At 37.0% G+C, this 17,476-nt stretch overlaps 1 protein-coding gene across 1 annotated transcript in view; it reads left to right on the top strand.

The window, feature by feature from the left end:
• ESR1 (estrogen receptor 1) overlaps positions 1 to 17,476 on the top strand; it is a 162,909-nt gene that overhangs the window by 124,937 nt on the left and 20,496 nt on the right. Inside the window, 1 exon segment of the mRNA XM_026845948.1 lies at positions 7,687 to 7,825. Within this exon segment, the coding sequence (XP_026701749.1) occupies positions 7,687 to 7,825 (139 nt within the window).

The raw sequence follows: 17,476 nt of genomic DNA, 5'->3' as shown, positions 1-17,476 counted from the left end.
AATAATTAAATCTTTTTACTGATTTGCAAGAAACAGAGCTTTGCACTTTGAGTTCAAGGAGGCTTCTCCGCCCCAGAGATCTTTGTGGCTGAAAGGACTAGAGAGTGTGCTGAGAACCTGCCACACCTCCATCCTAATCCTGCCTCCTCCTGGATGATGCACTTAACCTCTCTGTGTTCTATCTATAAAATACATTTAATAATACTTAATGGCTTTACTGCCCTTTGAAAATGTAAAGTGCTATGTGAGTGCCGATTACTTTTATTATGTTCCCTGATGGAAGGCCTCAATGTATTTGTGTTAACTGGTACGGCTAATGCACTTTCTGGAATAATCTTTGGTTAACAAAGTGAAACATTTTCAAAACAAAAACTATGTTTCAGTCAAGGCAGACACAGTGACATGCAAGGAAAGTCAGGACATGAAAGCACTTAGCTTCATTGGGTAAGCGTGTACTGTGTGACAGCCACAGGCTTAGACCACAGCCCAGCCCAGTTTATCTTCTCCAAGCTGCGTCTGATCCAGGGAAAGCACAGTAAGGAAGAAACCTCGAGCTCTGGACACATGGCCTGACCATCCACCAGCATAGGACATATTTTTCCCAGGGACTCAAAACTCTGCAGAATAATTTTCTCGGGCTGCTGTTCAGTGAGAACTCACTGTCCCAAACACTCACAGGGGCACTCCAAAGTGAGGGGCTGGCTCCTGGGCTGGCTGTTCCCACAGCCCCCCTGGGCCAGCGTGTGGTCCATCTCCCCAGGAGCAGTGCCAGCCAAGCTGGTGCTGGGCTGTGGGCTTCTGATGTTTCTCTCGGGTAAGACAGCAGTATTTCATAAAAATGTGGCAAGGGATTGTCAGGAGAAAAGAATGTATGTCTGACCAGTGATGATTATCTGTCACTATCCCTGAAGTGTTTTCACAGCCTTAAATCCAGATTGTGCTTGGTGCAAAGTATTGACTTTGAGTAGATCAGCTTCCACGTGGGTAGCTTCTTTACAAGCTTGCTTAGCATAGGAAATAGGACAGGATATATTAGATTTGAGGTATGCAGGGTACATCCAGGTGTAGTTTAGACTGGTGTGTACCTGAACAGGGAAGGAGAGATTCCTGTCCTGAACGAGGCATTGGCTATTTGGACCAGAAATGGCCTCAGGAACATTTTTAGTCTCCTCATCCTGAAGGTAGGGACTGGACAGGCCTGAAAAAGCATGCACTTTTTGCACCAGCAGAAAGCATTGAGTGAAGTCATGATAACTACACATTCCTGGAAAACAGCCGAAACGGTTGTCTTTTACCTGAGAAATCCAGTTTGGAATTGTCTCAGTGCAGCTTCTAGGTGGAAGCCGAACAGACCAGCTCCTTGAAATGGGATCTGAAAGAAAAGCAACAAATGTGATATCCCTGCAGCATCCCACTCTGGGGACAGCATCAGGTGGGGAGTTTGCCTGGGGCAGTGCATCCATCAAACCATAAGACAGGAGTCCTAAGGCTAGCTCAGAGGGGATGGAAACCTCCCGTGAAGGCGAAGGGCGAAAGCTTGCTTGATCTTGACTTTTGGTGCAAATACAGATCATGAAAACAGGGCCTCATGATCTTTCTGAGTTTTTGGCTCTTTACCAAAACCCCAAACAACCCTAACCTGTATTATGTTTACGCCTGTAAATTGTAATTGTTATTTTTCAGGAAGAGGTTTAGAAACATCAGAGCTGAAAAGGGCAAATGTGAAGTAAAATTTTTAAAAGGAATTAACAGTAATTAAAAGCAGATGTTTCTCTCTCTGATCTCATCCCATTTAATTTCTGACAGACTGTTTAGGCTTAGAGGAGACAGTGTATAAGTCTGGAATGGTATTCTTCTATATTATAATCATACATGCAGTGAAAATAGAGAATTCTGAAGAGCAGAAAGTATTTAGAGGCTCTTACAATTGTGCCACTTTCTCTGTGTTTGCCTTTCAGACTTTCCTCCCTCAAACTCAACAACTCATAGTTAAATTTTTTCTCACTCCACTTACCAACACAAAAGTAATGTCTCTTTAAAAAAAAAAAATTGAGACTACATTTTTAGCAAAATATTTGGATTGAAAATGTTAGATTTTAGAGATTTTTTTATCTTCAGACTTCAAAATAGGTCTTGATTTAAAACACTGGAGTTATGAAAACAGTTAAGCCAATATGTCCATGTCATACTTTAAATGCCCTCAGGAGGGAGAACTTAATAAAAGTTTCTTATAATTTTTGCCTGAAGATCTGTGGAAAGAAGTAGGAATGAGTGGCAATATAGAGATAGCTGTGTTAATACTGAAACTCAAGAAAAACAGTGTTTGTGATTCTCTGATTCGCTTGTCCTTGGACTCTGTTTTGCCATGCTCTTGTTGTGTACAGACAAGGCTACAGTCAAGGTGCAATTAATTTTTAGCCACTTCTTAGCTTCTAGCCACCTTAAAACTAAGAGATTTCAGGGCTCTGTCTTAAGGGTTGAAGAGACTGAGTGATCCATGCAAGAAGTTCAGATCAAAATGTCGTCTTCTGTGTTAGATAAATGCGTAGATGCTGTCTCACCTCTGCTTGAAGTGAAGAGGTTGGGCACTGAGCTCGTGGGAATACAGCAAGCCCAGATTTCTCATCTTGATCAAACAGTGGTGACTGAGCTATTGGTCCTCCAATGTGCTTTAGGTTAGGAGAAACAGATGCTTTTTTTCCTCTTCCTGGCTGTTTCTTGAGAACAGAACTTCCTGTAGGAATTATTTTTCTGTTTGTTTGTTTCATCTACATAGACATTTTTGTCTATATAAACCTCTCTTAATGGTTGCTAGCTATTAGATTGCAGCACTCATCATTACTTCCCTGCTGTCTTTGCCAGCCTAATTAGTGTTTTGTTCCAAATGTGGTCTATTACATGACCGTTGCATAGCTGAGATACTGTATTGAATTGTAAATAACAGCCTTTTCCTGTGGTTGTTGCCACTTCTAAATACACTGAATTAAGATAGAAAAAATAGTGGTTCATCTGTGCAAATTTACAGCATACAATGTAGGAATGTTCTGATTTCCCACAATATTTTTATATAGTATACTATCCTATATTTTTTTCTATAGGAGATATTATAAAAATTCCTGTTGCTATCAAGTCAAAGACTTTCCAGACAAGCAGCAGGAAAGACATAACCTTTGGAGTTCAATAGTTAGGCCTGTGTTGTTCAGCATATTCAAAAATTAGCTGGAAAAAAAGGTGTGATTGACGGTGATAAAAATTATGGATGATATTGACTGATGTAATGAAAACAAGAGTAGACTGAAAAACTATGTGGTCCTAGTCTCACTGTCCCTATCAAGAATATAGTTGAACTGGAAAATGCTCTGAGAAGATGAGTTCAAAGATGAACAGGATGACTTTCACGAGGAATGACAGAATATACTAAAAATGTTTGGAAAAGAGAAGATTAGCAGTGAGATGATGACCTAGGGAATGACATTTTTTCCCATAAAATAATGAGCTGCATCAAATGAAAGTAAGAGATAATTTTTTCAGAACAACAGGATATTTTTTTTTTCCTAGTGTTAATTTAGAGCGTGAAACTCCTTACTCAAGCGTACTATTTCCAGAGTATATAAAAAAATCTGGAGCAGATTAAATGCCTAAGTGGGTTCAGAAAGCATCTGGACAAAAGTGGAGGAAAAAGTGTTAAGGGACATTAAGCACAAAAAGACGATCTTTGGCTCTGGAAATCCCTGAGCCACATACCACTGGAGCCTGAGAAAGCTTTCTGTAGAGACGTATGTTTGTCCTGCTGTATGTTTCGCCATAAGCATCTGGTATCAATTGCTGTTGTAAACGGGATAGTTTGCTAGATGGACCTTTGCTATTGCTTTCAAAACTTTTAACTGCCTTTGCTCTACTTTCCTTCAAAGCACCTGGAGCCAGAATCATTCTTTATAGCACACTGTTGTTTATTATCTTGCAAAAATTGACTGAAATTCATGTCTCAGGTATACACCATGGTAATCAAGACATATGGTATAAACATACAGGTAGGATTACAGTTGGATCAGATCTAAAAAGAAGATTGCTTTATCATTTATTGTGCAAAGAGAAATAGTCTGGACACCTTGTAGTTGTGTTTTAACAATATTAGAAGAACCTGCAAAATTATGATAATAAATGACCCCGACACTGGATACTGGGTCTCAGACAATGTTAATTGCTAGAGAAATTGTTTTTGATAAAATGGAAAGCTATTTATTAGGTCAAAAGTCACTAAGGAAAATGTTGAATTTATTAGTTTCAGAATATTTGATTGGTAAAATTTGACATACATATGTATGTGGTGTTGGTCATTTCAGGGGACTGCAGGGTTCACAATTTATGTTACAGTAGCAATAAATGAAAGCCATCTGAACTTTATGTTGTTCCTTACTGAGACCAACCAATCTTCTGCATAAGGCAGTTCTCTGTTGTTGGGGGTATATGCTTTACATATTTTACATGCTTTTACTTCCAGCAGCCCTTGTGTTCCTTCATGGCAAGCATTCCCCTTTGGGCAACTGCCCAAACTCCTGGTTTACAAAGAGATTTGCTCATACCTGTTGTAGGTGTTTGCTGCCTTCCTTTTTTAGGGTGGTAGGGTCGTACAGTTTTGGATTCCCAGGTCTAATGTCAGCTCTAGAGAGTCATGCTTGACAAAATAGGGCTTTTTATAGCTTTTTATCCATGGACTCACTGCTGCTTCACAGTGTCTTTTGTCTGGAAGAGAGAGACTTGTATCATATTGTCATGGATGCAGCTCATACTGCTGCTTTATATTAGAAATGATAATCAGTTAGTTTGAGCATTACCCTTTTGCGTTCTACACATAACATAAATTTATTTGCCACCTACTCTTAGCTCGAGTGCTCAGAAGACCTTTCTAGCTTTTCAGAAGTTCAGATTTCCATATTTATACAAGGGTTTGTGGAACAATTATTGTGTTCTGTGTTGGCAGTCACTCAAAAATACTGTTAATTTATCTGTACATGAAAGAGGGATGTCTCATAAGGTCATGCAATTGGCCGGTATGGTGTATGGAGTCAGATGTAGGTTATACCCGTAAGCTGCAATTAACTTAGCAACAGTGAATTGAAGGTCTTTTTTCTTAAAGCACAGTAACCAAAAGTTTAGAATTCAAAAATACTTTTTCTTTCAAAACTTGCGAGCATTAAAAGAGCAGTGATGTCTGAGGATGCGGTGCACATCTACATACAATTTTAGTGACATTAAAGTGCAGCATGCTCTGAGTGATGAGGTGATTAATGATTTATCATTTAATTTAACCTTCTGTAACATTATTCTGAATTAGCTTGCTTGGGCAAGAGTATGTCTTAAAAATAATAATTAAATCTTGATTAATGTTTCTAATGATATCAAATTCATGGAAACTTAGTATGTTGCTTAGATAATAACAACTTTTGTTATTAACAGTGGCCCCTCATTTCCAGTCCGACTTGGAGCAAGGATTAGCTTCCAGCATGGACTTCTGTATGTTAGGGCATTGCCTTTTGTAATGCGGTTCTCTTTTGCTTTAAGTATTTACCTATTGCAGCCCTTTAACCCCTTTAGTCTATTTAGCTTCACAGAGTAAGTAAATTCCTCTTGCTTCCCATTGAAGGGCATGTTTTTCAATGCTTTATTTATTTTGACATTTCTCTGTCATTCTGTTCAACTTCTCATCCCGCTTGAAGAAGTTCAGGTAACACAGAGGTAATTTAATTTCCTTACTCTCTCAGAGTTTCCTTGGCTTTTTATGAATTTCCTCATCTTTATTAGATGTAGCTTCCCACTGGAAGCTCAAACTGGGCTGATTTTTCTCCATCATTTTTCAAGTCCTCTTCATAGCTGCTACTGTTTCCATCTTGTATATATGCTTAATGTTCTTGGTTTTAAACTTATATCTAGATTTTTTTATGATGAAGCTAGTGAGTGATTTAGATTGCTTACATTACCAATCTGCTTTTTGCATTATTTCCCACATGCCATCATGATGTCTAGGATAAAAAAGTAAATTGTATGGCATTCCTTTAGAAATACGTAGTGCAGTTCAGTTCGTTACCCTTTTGCCATTACATATGGAGATGCGTCATTTAAAATATTTTAATTCAGTTAATCATCTGTTACATGTTTTTAGGAAATCAAATGTCTTGTAGAACTTTGTTTCATCAAAACTATTATTTTTATCAACTAAACTATAATGTCACCTATAAAAACATCAAGGTAATTTGATAAGTTTTTTATGAGTTACAGTTGATGTGTATTATTATATTACAGACTTCTAAACCTGCATTAGTCAAGGTTTGTGTTAGCTATTTTGTTATAAAACCACAAGTAGATGTCAGGCTGACAATAGAAATAATACTGTCCAACAACACTAACACCTCTTAAACTGTGGACTCTAAACCAGTTTTCTTTTTCATCCTAGTTTTTTGAAACTTCCTCAACTTCAGTGAAATTAGAGTTAATATTCCAGACAGCAATGACAGACAGTTGGCCAATCCTTTTAGGGCTTTTTAATGCGAAGTACTCATGTTCAGGTACTTCAAAAGATGTTAGCATTGTTGGGCAGTATATTTCTATTCTCAGAGCAGGCTAACAAAATATCCCTCCTCTACAATACTGGTAAGGTAATTCATGAGATCTCTTTTTTACTTTCTCTCTTTAATTTTGGGCAGACTACCTAGCCTCAGTGCAATCTGAAATTTTGTATGTGGGGTTGGAGAAAAATATAAGACTGGGCTTAAAAGGAGTTTTGAGAATAGGTGTAGTAAAAATAAAGACCAAGACAGTGCAGAGAACAAACCAAAGCATTGTGGCATCCAGAATATTGTTGAATGAGCAGAGTTTTACAAGAAAGTGAATTGTCACAGTTGTAACAGGTTCAGTTTTACTGCAACAATCAAAGCAATCTGCTGCAGAATGATGTGCAGCCACGTGAAACAATGGCACTGTAACTGACTGCACTGATTGCAGACTTCAGACACCACATGGGGACTTGTGCCCCTGCGTTGCTGTTGTATTCTTCAAGCATAGATAAACCCGCTGTATTATTATGTGTTGTCATACTAAGGCAATACTTAACAGGAAACATGGTGTTTATTGTTTGTTCTCCATATATAGTTAGCAGTTTCTGCCAATTTTATTCTTGAGTGCTGTAATCAATGCTTTGTAGTTAAGAATGTTGCTCTTTTAACTTTCAGCTCTATTGTTTGAGGCTGTTCAGTGACTCAGGCAAATGCCATTACATCAGTCTGTGAATTCTGAAAGTAATTTTTGCATTTGGTAATAATGGAAAAATACAGGAAAAGACAAACTTTTTTTTTCCCCTCAATAGTTACCACTTTGGTAAAGTAGCAGGCACTGAAACTGTCTAAAATTCTAAATTGTCTAGAGGTCTTGCCCTGTTCTTGGGGTAGGGTACAGCCAGGAGGACGCAGCCAGGGGGCTAGAAAGTGCTCACTGTTCTGTAGAATGGAACCACAGTGGATATAATAATAGGCAAAGCTCAGCCCCAAATCTAAAGAGAACAAATCTCTGTTTTATTGCTTTTTCTTTTTTGTTATCCAACTCCAATGCACTTTTAAACCTGATTCTCTGAATAATGTTGTTCCACTTACAAAGCTGGAGTACTTTTTTACTGTGTCCTGTTTATTCTTTCAGGATTTGTGGATTTAACACTCCATGATCAGGTCCACCTGCTGGAATGTGCCTGGTTAGAGATACTGATGATTGGCTTAGTCTGGCGCTCCATGGAACACCCAGGAAAGCTTTTGTTTGCACCTAACCTATTACTGGACAGGTCAGTCTGCATGTTGCTGTGGATTATGTTATTTTATTTCTACTGCAATGAGATTAATATTTAGCCAATTAATAGTCACCACACTGATACTACAGTTCGACAGTACTTCATAAATTAAGCAGGGTTATAGTAGGTGAGACTCAATTGCAATCTTATTTATTTGTAGTGAAGACATTGTTTGTTTGTTTGTTTTTCTCCTGAAAACTGGAGTCAAATATGTAAAACACACACCTGCTTGCTGCCCTAAACCTTTTCTAGCCAATCTTGCTCATATGCTATAGGTGTTTCTAAGTGAGAGGGAAAAATCTTCATCTGTGCCATACAACATTCTGGATTTTAAGTGGCATTCTTCAGAAATAAAAGCAAGAAGACTGATATTTTTTTTTAATGTGTATTCTAGCTATCTTAATGCAAACTCAACTTCTCTTTTTTTCCTAGTCATGAAAAACTTCAGCCTTGGGAAAGAGTACCAAGAGAGAAAAACCAGTAAGCAGGGGTTTTGGCAAATGACTGGCAAATCTAGAAAAAGTTAGGATAGAGTCGTCCTACCTATTGATAGTCCTCTTTAGTTGAAGACAATTGCCCAAATAGCAGAGTTGGCAGGAGAGAGCTTATGTGTGCACACTGGTCACTTCAGTGCAGAGTTTGGCATCTTGGTCTAAATTGAAGGTGGAGGAAGAGCTGAACTGAGGAGACAAAGTATGTGGTGTGGCAGCTAAGAGCTGGGCAAGCTTCTGATCTCATCACGTAGCTGCATGGGCAGTGAGCTACAGAGGGATGGCAACAAAAAATCAAGGGCAGTGACTTCAACTAACTGCAACCATTAGCTGGGTGAATGAATCAAAAGTCTTATGAATAGAAAGTTGTCATTTGAGCAGCTTGCTCTGTTAACTGTGGGATACTGAGTTTTCATTTGCATTTGTAAATTGTGAAGTGTTAATTTAAAGTTTAATAAAATACAAAAAATAATGCCTAACAGTATAAAATATATTATTTCATAGGACTAGAGGGGTATTTATGGCCTTAGGAGAAACCCTATTCCACTTGTGGAAGCACATGATCTGTTAGCTATGGAATATTATGTATGAAATGCATTCTCATTTTGTGTACAGAAAAATATCTGCTTCCCTAAATGTTAGTCTTCTCAAGAAAACACATGGTTTTAAAATAATTTCTTAGTGCACATTTACTATTGTAGGAAAGTAAGCATAGCATATTACTGAAAGCTACTATAAATTGCAATATAGCTTCCAAAGACCTACCCATCTGTTTCACATTCCATAATACAGGTTGTGAGAAAAAATTAAAAATGGAAGATCAAAGTTGGAGTAACATTTTATTTCCTCTTAGCTAAGAAAAACTAGGGAGATATCTGAAACTTCGGTCTTTCTCAACTAAAAATCCCTCTGCTCTGAATGAAATGGAGGCTGAGCAGTTGATTCACACAGTTTAAGCCAAGTCTGCTGGATTAAAGAAAACAATTGCATGCAACTGGAACCATATATTACTTTAGCGCTCAAAAATCAATTAACTTCATATTCAAAACAGACTCTTTGTTTTTTTGATTTTCAAGCACGACTATGTCTAAAAATGTAGACCTATTACATCTTCTCATTTTCAAATTGTAAACATGTTTCTAAGGCATCACATACTTGCCTAGGGGTATTTGCTGAAACTAAATTAATAAATTACTTGACTCTGGGGAGCACTGGTATGCTAATTAGTTAACTGACCGCTGATTTACTAGTTAATTAGTGTTAACAATAGTTTGATGCACTAATCTGATTTAGGCAAATTGCCTGTTGAGAATGTTGTAGCGCAAAAGTATATTGTTAGATTTGAAAGGGCAGGACAGAGACTGATTTAACTCAATGGAGCCCTTCTGCTGCATCAGTTATTTGGACAGATATCACAAGAGTGCAAAAGCCGTTTGATGCATTATTGTTGTTAATCTAAAGAATGAAATTATCTGATTGAATGGCTAAAATAATGGAAAAGATGGATGCTGTAGTACAATTTCCTTTCATTTGTTCTTTTCTCCTTACCCTTCAGTGTGTTCTTTACAGGATGCTCCTTTTCAGTGTTTTCATCTGCAGCATTCTGTCCTGGATCCCCATCATGCCTTCCCTGTTACTTGATCTATGGGGTTAACAGCATTTGCAAATATTAATTTAGCTACTCTCTATAATCCAGAGTCACCACCTACAGATGGTAAAACCTAGTTGTTTCTCTAACCTGTGTTCTTCTGGACTTAGTGCAAACCTACTATTATTAATATGGACCTTTACCACATTTTGTGTATGCCTCTAGCTCTCTCTGATCATTCTGTGGCAGACACCCTCTCTAATTTGCACATCCCTTTTGTTTTTCACATTCAGGCTTCTCTGGTCTCTAACAGATTCTTTCTGTCTAGAATCTTGGAGATGTTTGTATACATCTGTACAGAAAGCATCGGGTCACGTCAAATTTTATTATACAAGTTTTTTACCTTTTGGCTAGATAAATACAGTATTTTCTTGTTCATATTTGTCTGAAATGACATCAAAATAACATTGTGACTTCGCTCTTTTTTTGAACAAATCTAATTTTTCTTCTCTCAGCTCAATCCTCTTACTTAGGTCATATTAAACATGATCTTGTCCTGTCTCTGAAGATTTTTTTGAGACTGTCTTTTCTTATTCAGTGAGAGTCTAGTTGTTACATTTTCAAATAAATACCTCTATAATTTTCTATGTAACAATTCATACTTGGAAGACTCCTTGAAACTATCTGTAAAGCAGTCCTTTGTTACTAATTTTAAGTTCCTTCTTAAAATTTTGCTTTGTCTATAAAAAAAAATTACACGACAATTAAGCTGCCAGTATGTGTAGACTACTGCCTTCTGTATGGATGTCTGTCATCACATTATCCCTTTCTATTCCCACTCTGTTGTGTAATTAGAAAGGGTATTCTGTGGGGTAATGCACCCTTTCTTATTCTGTTAATGTGCTATCTGAACACTTGAGTCTTGGTTCAAAATCAGGACTTATAGCAGTCTGCCAGTTACATATAACTGGTATATTTTTACATTGTATAATCGATGCTATTAAAAAAGCTCAATGAAAATAATTATAGATTAGAAAAATAGGCCTAATCAGGAAATACAATGACACACTCACAGTGCTTGCAATTAATATACAGTACCTGATACAATCAAAGAAATCCCTGGATAAATGCAAATCTTTTATATTTTGTTTTTGAAAATTAGTATCTTGTATAAGGCAAATCTAGAAGTAAAGGCTTAAGTTTCTAATGGGACAAACCAGATGTTTCCTGTTTGGAGGGTTCCCAAGAAACTAGATCTTAAAAATGTCATTAGACCAGGGCTGAAATTTGTCAGGCCTGACAATAGGCTGTTTATAAGTTTGAGGAAAATGTAATGTTTCTTCAGGAATAAGGAAGTCATATTTTATTATATTTTTAAAGGATTTGTTGCATTCAAATATCATGTGGATCAGATATTACTCAAGGTTTTGAAACATAGTTGTAAAGAAACTTATGGTAGAAATAACTGAACTGCTCATTGCGCTGGATGACTTCTCACCTGAAATACGGGAAATGTAGTGCTGTGTTTTCAAAGGGTGGGTGGAACTTCTGCCCAGGGAGGCTGGTGACCATTGTAAGGAAAATGATGGGATACCATCTACAGAGAATTTACTGAGGTGTGAATAAACACGACATAGTGGTAAAGAGTGACAATGCATTTTGTAATGGGAAGCTGTGTGTCGTGAATATACTGGTCTTCTTTGAAGAAATTAAAAAGTGGATGAGGGGCAACTTGTTTGATTTCCAGAAAGTATTAAACAAGATCCAATTTTATGTAGACAAATGTAAATTGATGCATATAGGAGAAGAATAATACTAATTCATAAACTGAATTCTGAGTTGAGCTTTCCATCTCACTGTAGTCAGTTCTATGGAACCAGCAGTTCTTTGCTCACCAGCAGCTGAAAAGTAAATAGACTGCAGCTTTCTCCCCAAGAATCATTGCAACATGAAAAAGAAGTAGTACAGATCATTCTGATTCCACTTTTAAATCTGTGCTGCATTGGTGCTTTTCTGATTTTCCTTATCTTGATAGCACTATCGAAAAAACAGGAAAGGTACCCTGAGGGATCTCATAGGCAATCAAAGAGAGAGATGAGCTTTGGTACAAAGAATAACTAAATAGCCTGACTTCTCTGCCTGTGATGCTCAGTAGAAGGGAAACCAAATAGAGATTATAAGAATTGCATAAAGTCGTAAGCATGTTGAGAAGATGTATGTTAATCCACAAATTATTATCTTTTCCAATCCAGCACTAGAGGTAATTTCTTGAAATAATCAGACCCAAATGCCTATATGCTTAGCCCAGGGCTAAATATACCTTTGATATGACCCAGTATGGCTGTTCTCATGTTATTTTCTGATGTTTTCTTATCATAATTTCGAAAAATGTCTAGTAGCAAAAAATCAGTGTAAGGGTTTACAAAATTTCGGTTAAATGTAGTCAGCATTTCCATGTTTCTACTAGGTTATTTTCTTCTTCTATGGAGAAATCTAGTCTGCTGTTCAGTACTTTTTATCTGGAAACTCTTGTTCACTTCCTCTTTCAGGGCTCGATGGAGCTTTTTCATTCTTTCGGAATAAATGGAAGAATTTTCCCTTTACTGACTTGCATATTGAGCAATGGCAGGAGGCCATGGATCTCTAAACTGCAGCTAGCACGAATAGCATGAAGACTTACAACATTCACTGTATGACTGGGCAGCTGAATAATTTACTGCTTTCATGGCTTTGGTCTGAAAGTTTCCTACCACATCTGAAAAGAATCTTTTAAGCTTTCTGTGCAGATAGTGCTTTCTGAAGTTTTGATAGACAGAAGATTAGATACAATGGAAGTGTGTCAGGATGAAATCCGAGTATGTTTTGCTAGTCCTTTACCTTGTAAAATATTCCAAATGCCTTAGCACATCACACTTGTCTACTACTTGAGTAAATGCACAGCATTTTTTTTTGGCACTGTGTAATTGCAGATGCATTAATTACCACTGACTTATTAGAAAAGTGGAAGCAAAGTGGTCACAGATGTTTGATTAAGAATGCTTCATTAGTGACCTGCTGCTCTTATTTATTTCAAAAGGAAAAAGCCCATAGACAACAAGTATGTCAAAATTTGCACTTCAAAATAAATTTGAAAACATTCGTACATTTCATTTTCATCTCATCTTTAATAGAAATAGATTTTGTGCTGGAAACCCTACTCAAACAATCATCCTGTCATCAGGCTACTTGTCTGATAGAGCTTATAGAGCTGAATAGATCAACTTGTAGACAGTTAAGGAATCTCTTGAAATAATTAAATTTCTCTTTCATTGTTCACTTTATTGTTGGATTTTCACATGTATTATTATATTGTAGACCCCAGAGAATGAAAAAAATATTATAAGAGACAGAATTACACATATTAAAATAATGCAAAAAGAATAATTTCTGTTTATTGTAAATCAGTCTTTACTGTGCCTTGGAGCAAAGTTCAACTACCCAATATTGTAATTCAAACAACCTACATATAAATCAGGAGGACTCTTCCATAATTTTGGGAGGTGCTGGGTAAGGCTCAAAGTGATGAACTCTTAAAAAAAAAAAAAGAAAAGAAAAGAAAACCCCCTCTCTATGATTTTCTCAATTTTCAGCTGTTAGAAAAAGAGGTTCCCTGGGTGGGTTTGTAGGCACATAATGAAAGTTTTCAGAGGTAATGAAATAATTTCTGGATTTAAGATAGCTCCTACACAAATTCTAAGATTGCTTGTTCGTCTTGGAAGCTCAGGCCTCAGTTCTAGGTCATGTGATGCTGATCTTTCAAAAATTAAACTTTCTTTGCATTTCTGATATGAAGAGAATTTTGAAATGTTTTTGGCTTTAAAGTGGTTCAGACTGAATGTAAATTAAACTGTAACAGGCCTTCCTGTCAACAAGAATAAAATTTGTTCAGCCAGTTATTGTAACTTTATTGTTCCCAAATGGAAAGCTTTCATAGTAATTTTCTAATCTAAATGTTTGAAATGTGACAAAAAATGTAATTAGTTTTCTTAGAATTATAATAGCATTTTAGAGATTTTTCCTATCTGACATATTTGTGGATCCATTTCACATCATATCTTACCAAGAAAAAATAATTTAAAAGGCATTTAGTAGTTAATTTTCTATTTGTTTCAGACCTTATTCAGCACTGCTGAAGTGTATAGTCTACTCTTACTTCATCTGCATAGGTAGATGATCCTCTGTTGTTCTAGTCAGGAGAGACACTTAGTCATGACCACATGGCTCTGAGGGCAAGGGTCAAGGGCACTGGGAGCCCAGGCGGTCAATCTACTAGGGCAGCTGATGAGAAGGGGTTTGAGGAAGAGTGGACAGATCCTGCAGGTCAACAGCTGTTGCATAACTCGTGCCAGCAACAGGAATTCAACTTTTTTGATCATGGAACCTGATCTGAGCATTGAGGATGGTGAGGAAGAGATGGGATCAACCTCATCAAGTGGGGCAAAACCCATAATTTCCACAAGCTGGCCAACCTAGTGAGGGAGCTTTAAGCCAGGAATGACATGGGAGGGAGGTGATGACCCACAATCATTTGAGGAAGGTGGTAGACTGGACTGGCAAGAAAAGGGTTCAGAGTGATAGGGACAGGGGAGATATAATCAACAAAATGTAGTAGCGGGAGACTCCACTAAGTGTGTGCATGCACGTAATTAAGGAAATGCCTACAGGACAGCATGATGGGGGAAGCTCCACACATTTTCTGGGAAATCAGCACAAATGGTGCTCTTGTAGCCAGTTGTGTTCCTTCATGGTAAAGAAGGGGCATTGAACTTGATGATCTCCAGACAGCCTACTTAACCTCAGCAATTCTGGTATTCTGTGAGTAACTGTAGGTGAAAATCACTTTGAACTAGATTTTTGTTTCTTTTCTAATTTATAAATGTGCTACTCCATATTTATTGCAAATATTTGTCAATAATGACTTTTAAATCTTGGACTTTAAAACTTTTGAATACATTTTAGCTAGCAATTGACCCAAACTTCTGTTCTAATAAGTTTGTATAGAAAAAGAAATGAAGGCCTTTTAGTAATACACTCCAGGAACAGCAGGATGTAATACCACCCATCGACTGTAGCCTATAAAGCTCTTCAGGGTGTGTCATTTGAAAGCCAGTGTTCAGGGAGAAATGAGATGAGTGAAAGATGTTGCTACCTCTGAATTACCTTGCCACTACCTTTAGTAATAAAGGCTCATGAACAAGTTGATTTAAAAAAACAACAACAACAACAACAACAAAACAAACAAAAAACCCACACAGAAACCAGCACAACAGAACCACTACAGAACAAGCCTTGTATCTAATTTCTCTCTTTTTGAAGCTCTCTTCATGCCCACTCTTCATCACCACTTACTGGTCGATTTGTACAAGGGTACAAGCCTAATTGTGATCAAACCAGTCATTTTTAAAGCAAAATTCTATTTAACCTCATGAGTACTGACACAGAACAATAAATAAGGTAGGCATTTATCTTCATCAGCAGGTCTTGGATTTGATACTGTGATTTAGTTTAGTCATGGTAGTCTCTGTTTTATTCTTTGCCTCCTGTTCTTTGGATGTTACTGTTTTGTTCTAGAGCTTTGGGGGATGTTTCCTGCTTACTTTTCCCCTAACCTTTTCCACCATCTCCAGAGTTACTGGTTAAATGCAGGATGGTCTGAAGTAAAATTTCACTGCTGATAACAATTTCCTCATCTTTTAATTATTGATAAAATATAGCATTGTAGAAAAAGGGGAATCCTCAGTTAGTTAAGTAGCCCTCAAATGCCTATCTGGCAGTATTTAAGGCATCCATGATGGATGTTCTTCATTTGGTCTTAAAACCTTGGAAATGGAGTTTTCCTGACACGCCGCTTCCTTAAGCTGCTTTAGTGCATCACTTTACAGAAAGTGTTTATCAATGTCTATTAATAGAACTTATGTATATAGAAAACATTAATGTATATAAAATAGTTTCTTTATCTTGAAGACAGGCACCACTTATGCATAAAACCTGCAATAATATTCTAATGGATAGAACATAAAAAAAATGTTAAGTATTTTGCCAATTCTTTAGTGCTTCAGAAACAGCACAGATATAATGGTTCTGATGTCTTTTATCCGTTCCAAGTCTTCCTGAATTTTCTCTCTCGTTTGGCTTAACATCTCTCATTCAGTGTGTGAAATAGCCACCACTTTTGGTTCAGAGCTAGTTCAAGGAGCAACCAAGAGAGACATCATGAAAGACTAGCAAACCTCAGAGGATGGTGGGCTGGTAATTTTGTCAGTACTGGAAGATGTAGGAATTGCCTTTTTGAACCTCAGGCTCAATGCTAGTTGTTATTTTGTTGCTGTGGAAGAGAGAGATGTGTGGTGGGTGAAAACTACTGCTGTGCATGGGCAACCAATTTTTTCAACCTGTTTGTTTTGGGGAAATGATGATGCCAACAGGATAACTTGAAGGGCATGTTATGTGAAAAGATAAAACCATCCAGCTCAGTGGAGGAAAAGAGAGCCTTTGTCTTAGGGTCCTTTCTGTCTACCTGTCTCTTCTCCTCCCTCAAAATTATGTTTGGAACTGATATCTCAGTTTTTTATCTTATTTGGCAACTGTCTGTTTCAAGAAACCCTTGAAGGGAAAAAACCCCTTGATTTTGTATAGAATAATGCTAATTCCAGTCCAGTACTTCTCCAATTTCCCAGCTGCAAGTGATTCTCAGACTGTGATTCATGCATTGACACTAATGGCACATATTTTTTAGTAAGTAGCCAAAAATACTGTATTTGTTTAAACAAGAAATAGTTACTGCAACAATGTTGTAAATCAACTGAAAAATATTTTAGTGAACTACCCTCACCCCAAAAAAAGAAGATAAAAAACCCCCACAAAATTAATACTTGAAGGTAACTTTCTGAAAAATGTACATGCTCTCACTTTAGGTTTCCTCCCTCTGATTTGTGTCCTTGCCTGTGGACAGATAGACATTCTTCCTTGCCTAAGCCATGACTTAATAAATTAATGACTTAGAAACAAATCCTACCCAAATATAATAGAAGTATGAGAATGAGATGTAAGGAGGATAAAATGCCAGGAAGATGTGCATTTAAAAAGAATAGACTATAATGAATAGAAAGGGTTGTACTCCTTCTCAACCTTTTTGCAAAGTACAATCCAGGCTTAAACTGATGAAGAGGTTTGAAAGTATGAGAAAGTTGGGTTAACTTTTAAATTTTATGTTTTCTTTTCTGTTTTATATTCTGTTCCAGATTTATGCATAAACTGAAGCCAAAGGGCTGTAATGTGGTGATGGATTTTTTTTACCACTGCATTAGTACATCAAACCTTATTCGTATAATTTAAGGATTGCTTTTATTCCTTACTCAGGTGCTGACTGGATGTTTGGGTTCTTGGTTAAAAAGCTCCACACCAGTAATAAATCCTTGCTTCTAATGGTATCCTCTGAAACTAAACTCTTTCAGGAACTTCTCCAACAATTTACTTTAGAAACAAAAATTGTAGTTGCAGATCATTTTGTTCAACCTGCTTCTTGAA

Source organism: Athene cunicularia (assembly GCF_003259725.1).
Source record: "Athene cunicularia isolate RWA chromosome 3 unlocalized genomic scaffold, athCun1 chr3_part1, whole genome shotgun sequence".
NCBI classification, from domain to species: Eukaryota; Metazoa; Chordata; class Aves; order Strigiformes; family Strigidae; genus Athene; species Athene cunicularia.
Note: the sequence above shows the minus strand (reverse complement) of the source record. Positions and strands in the feature narration are given on the sequence as shown.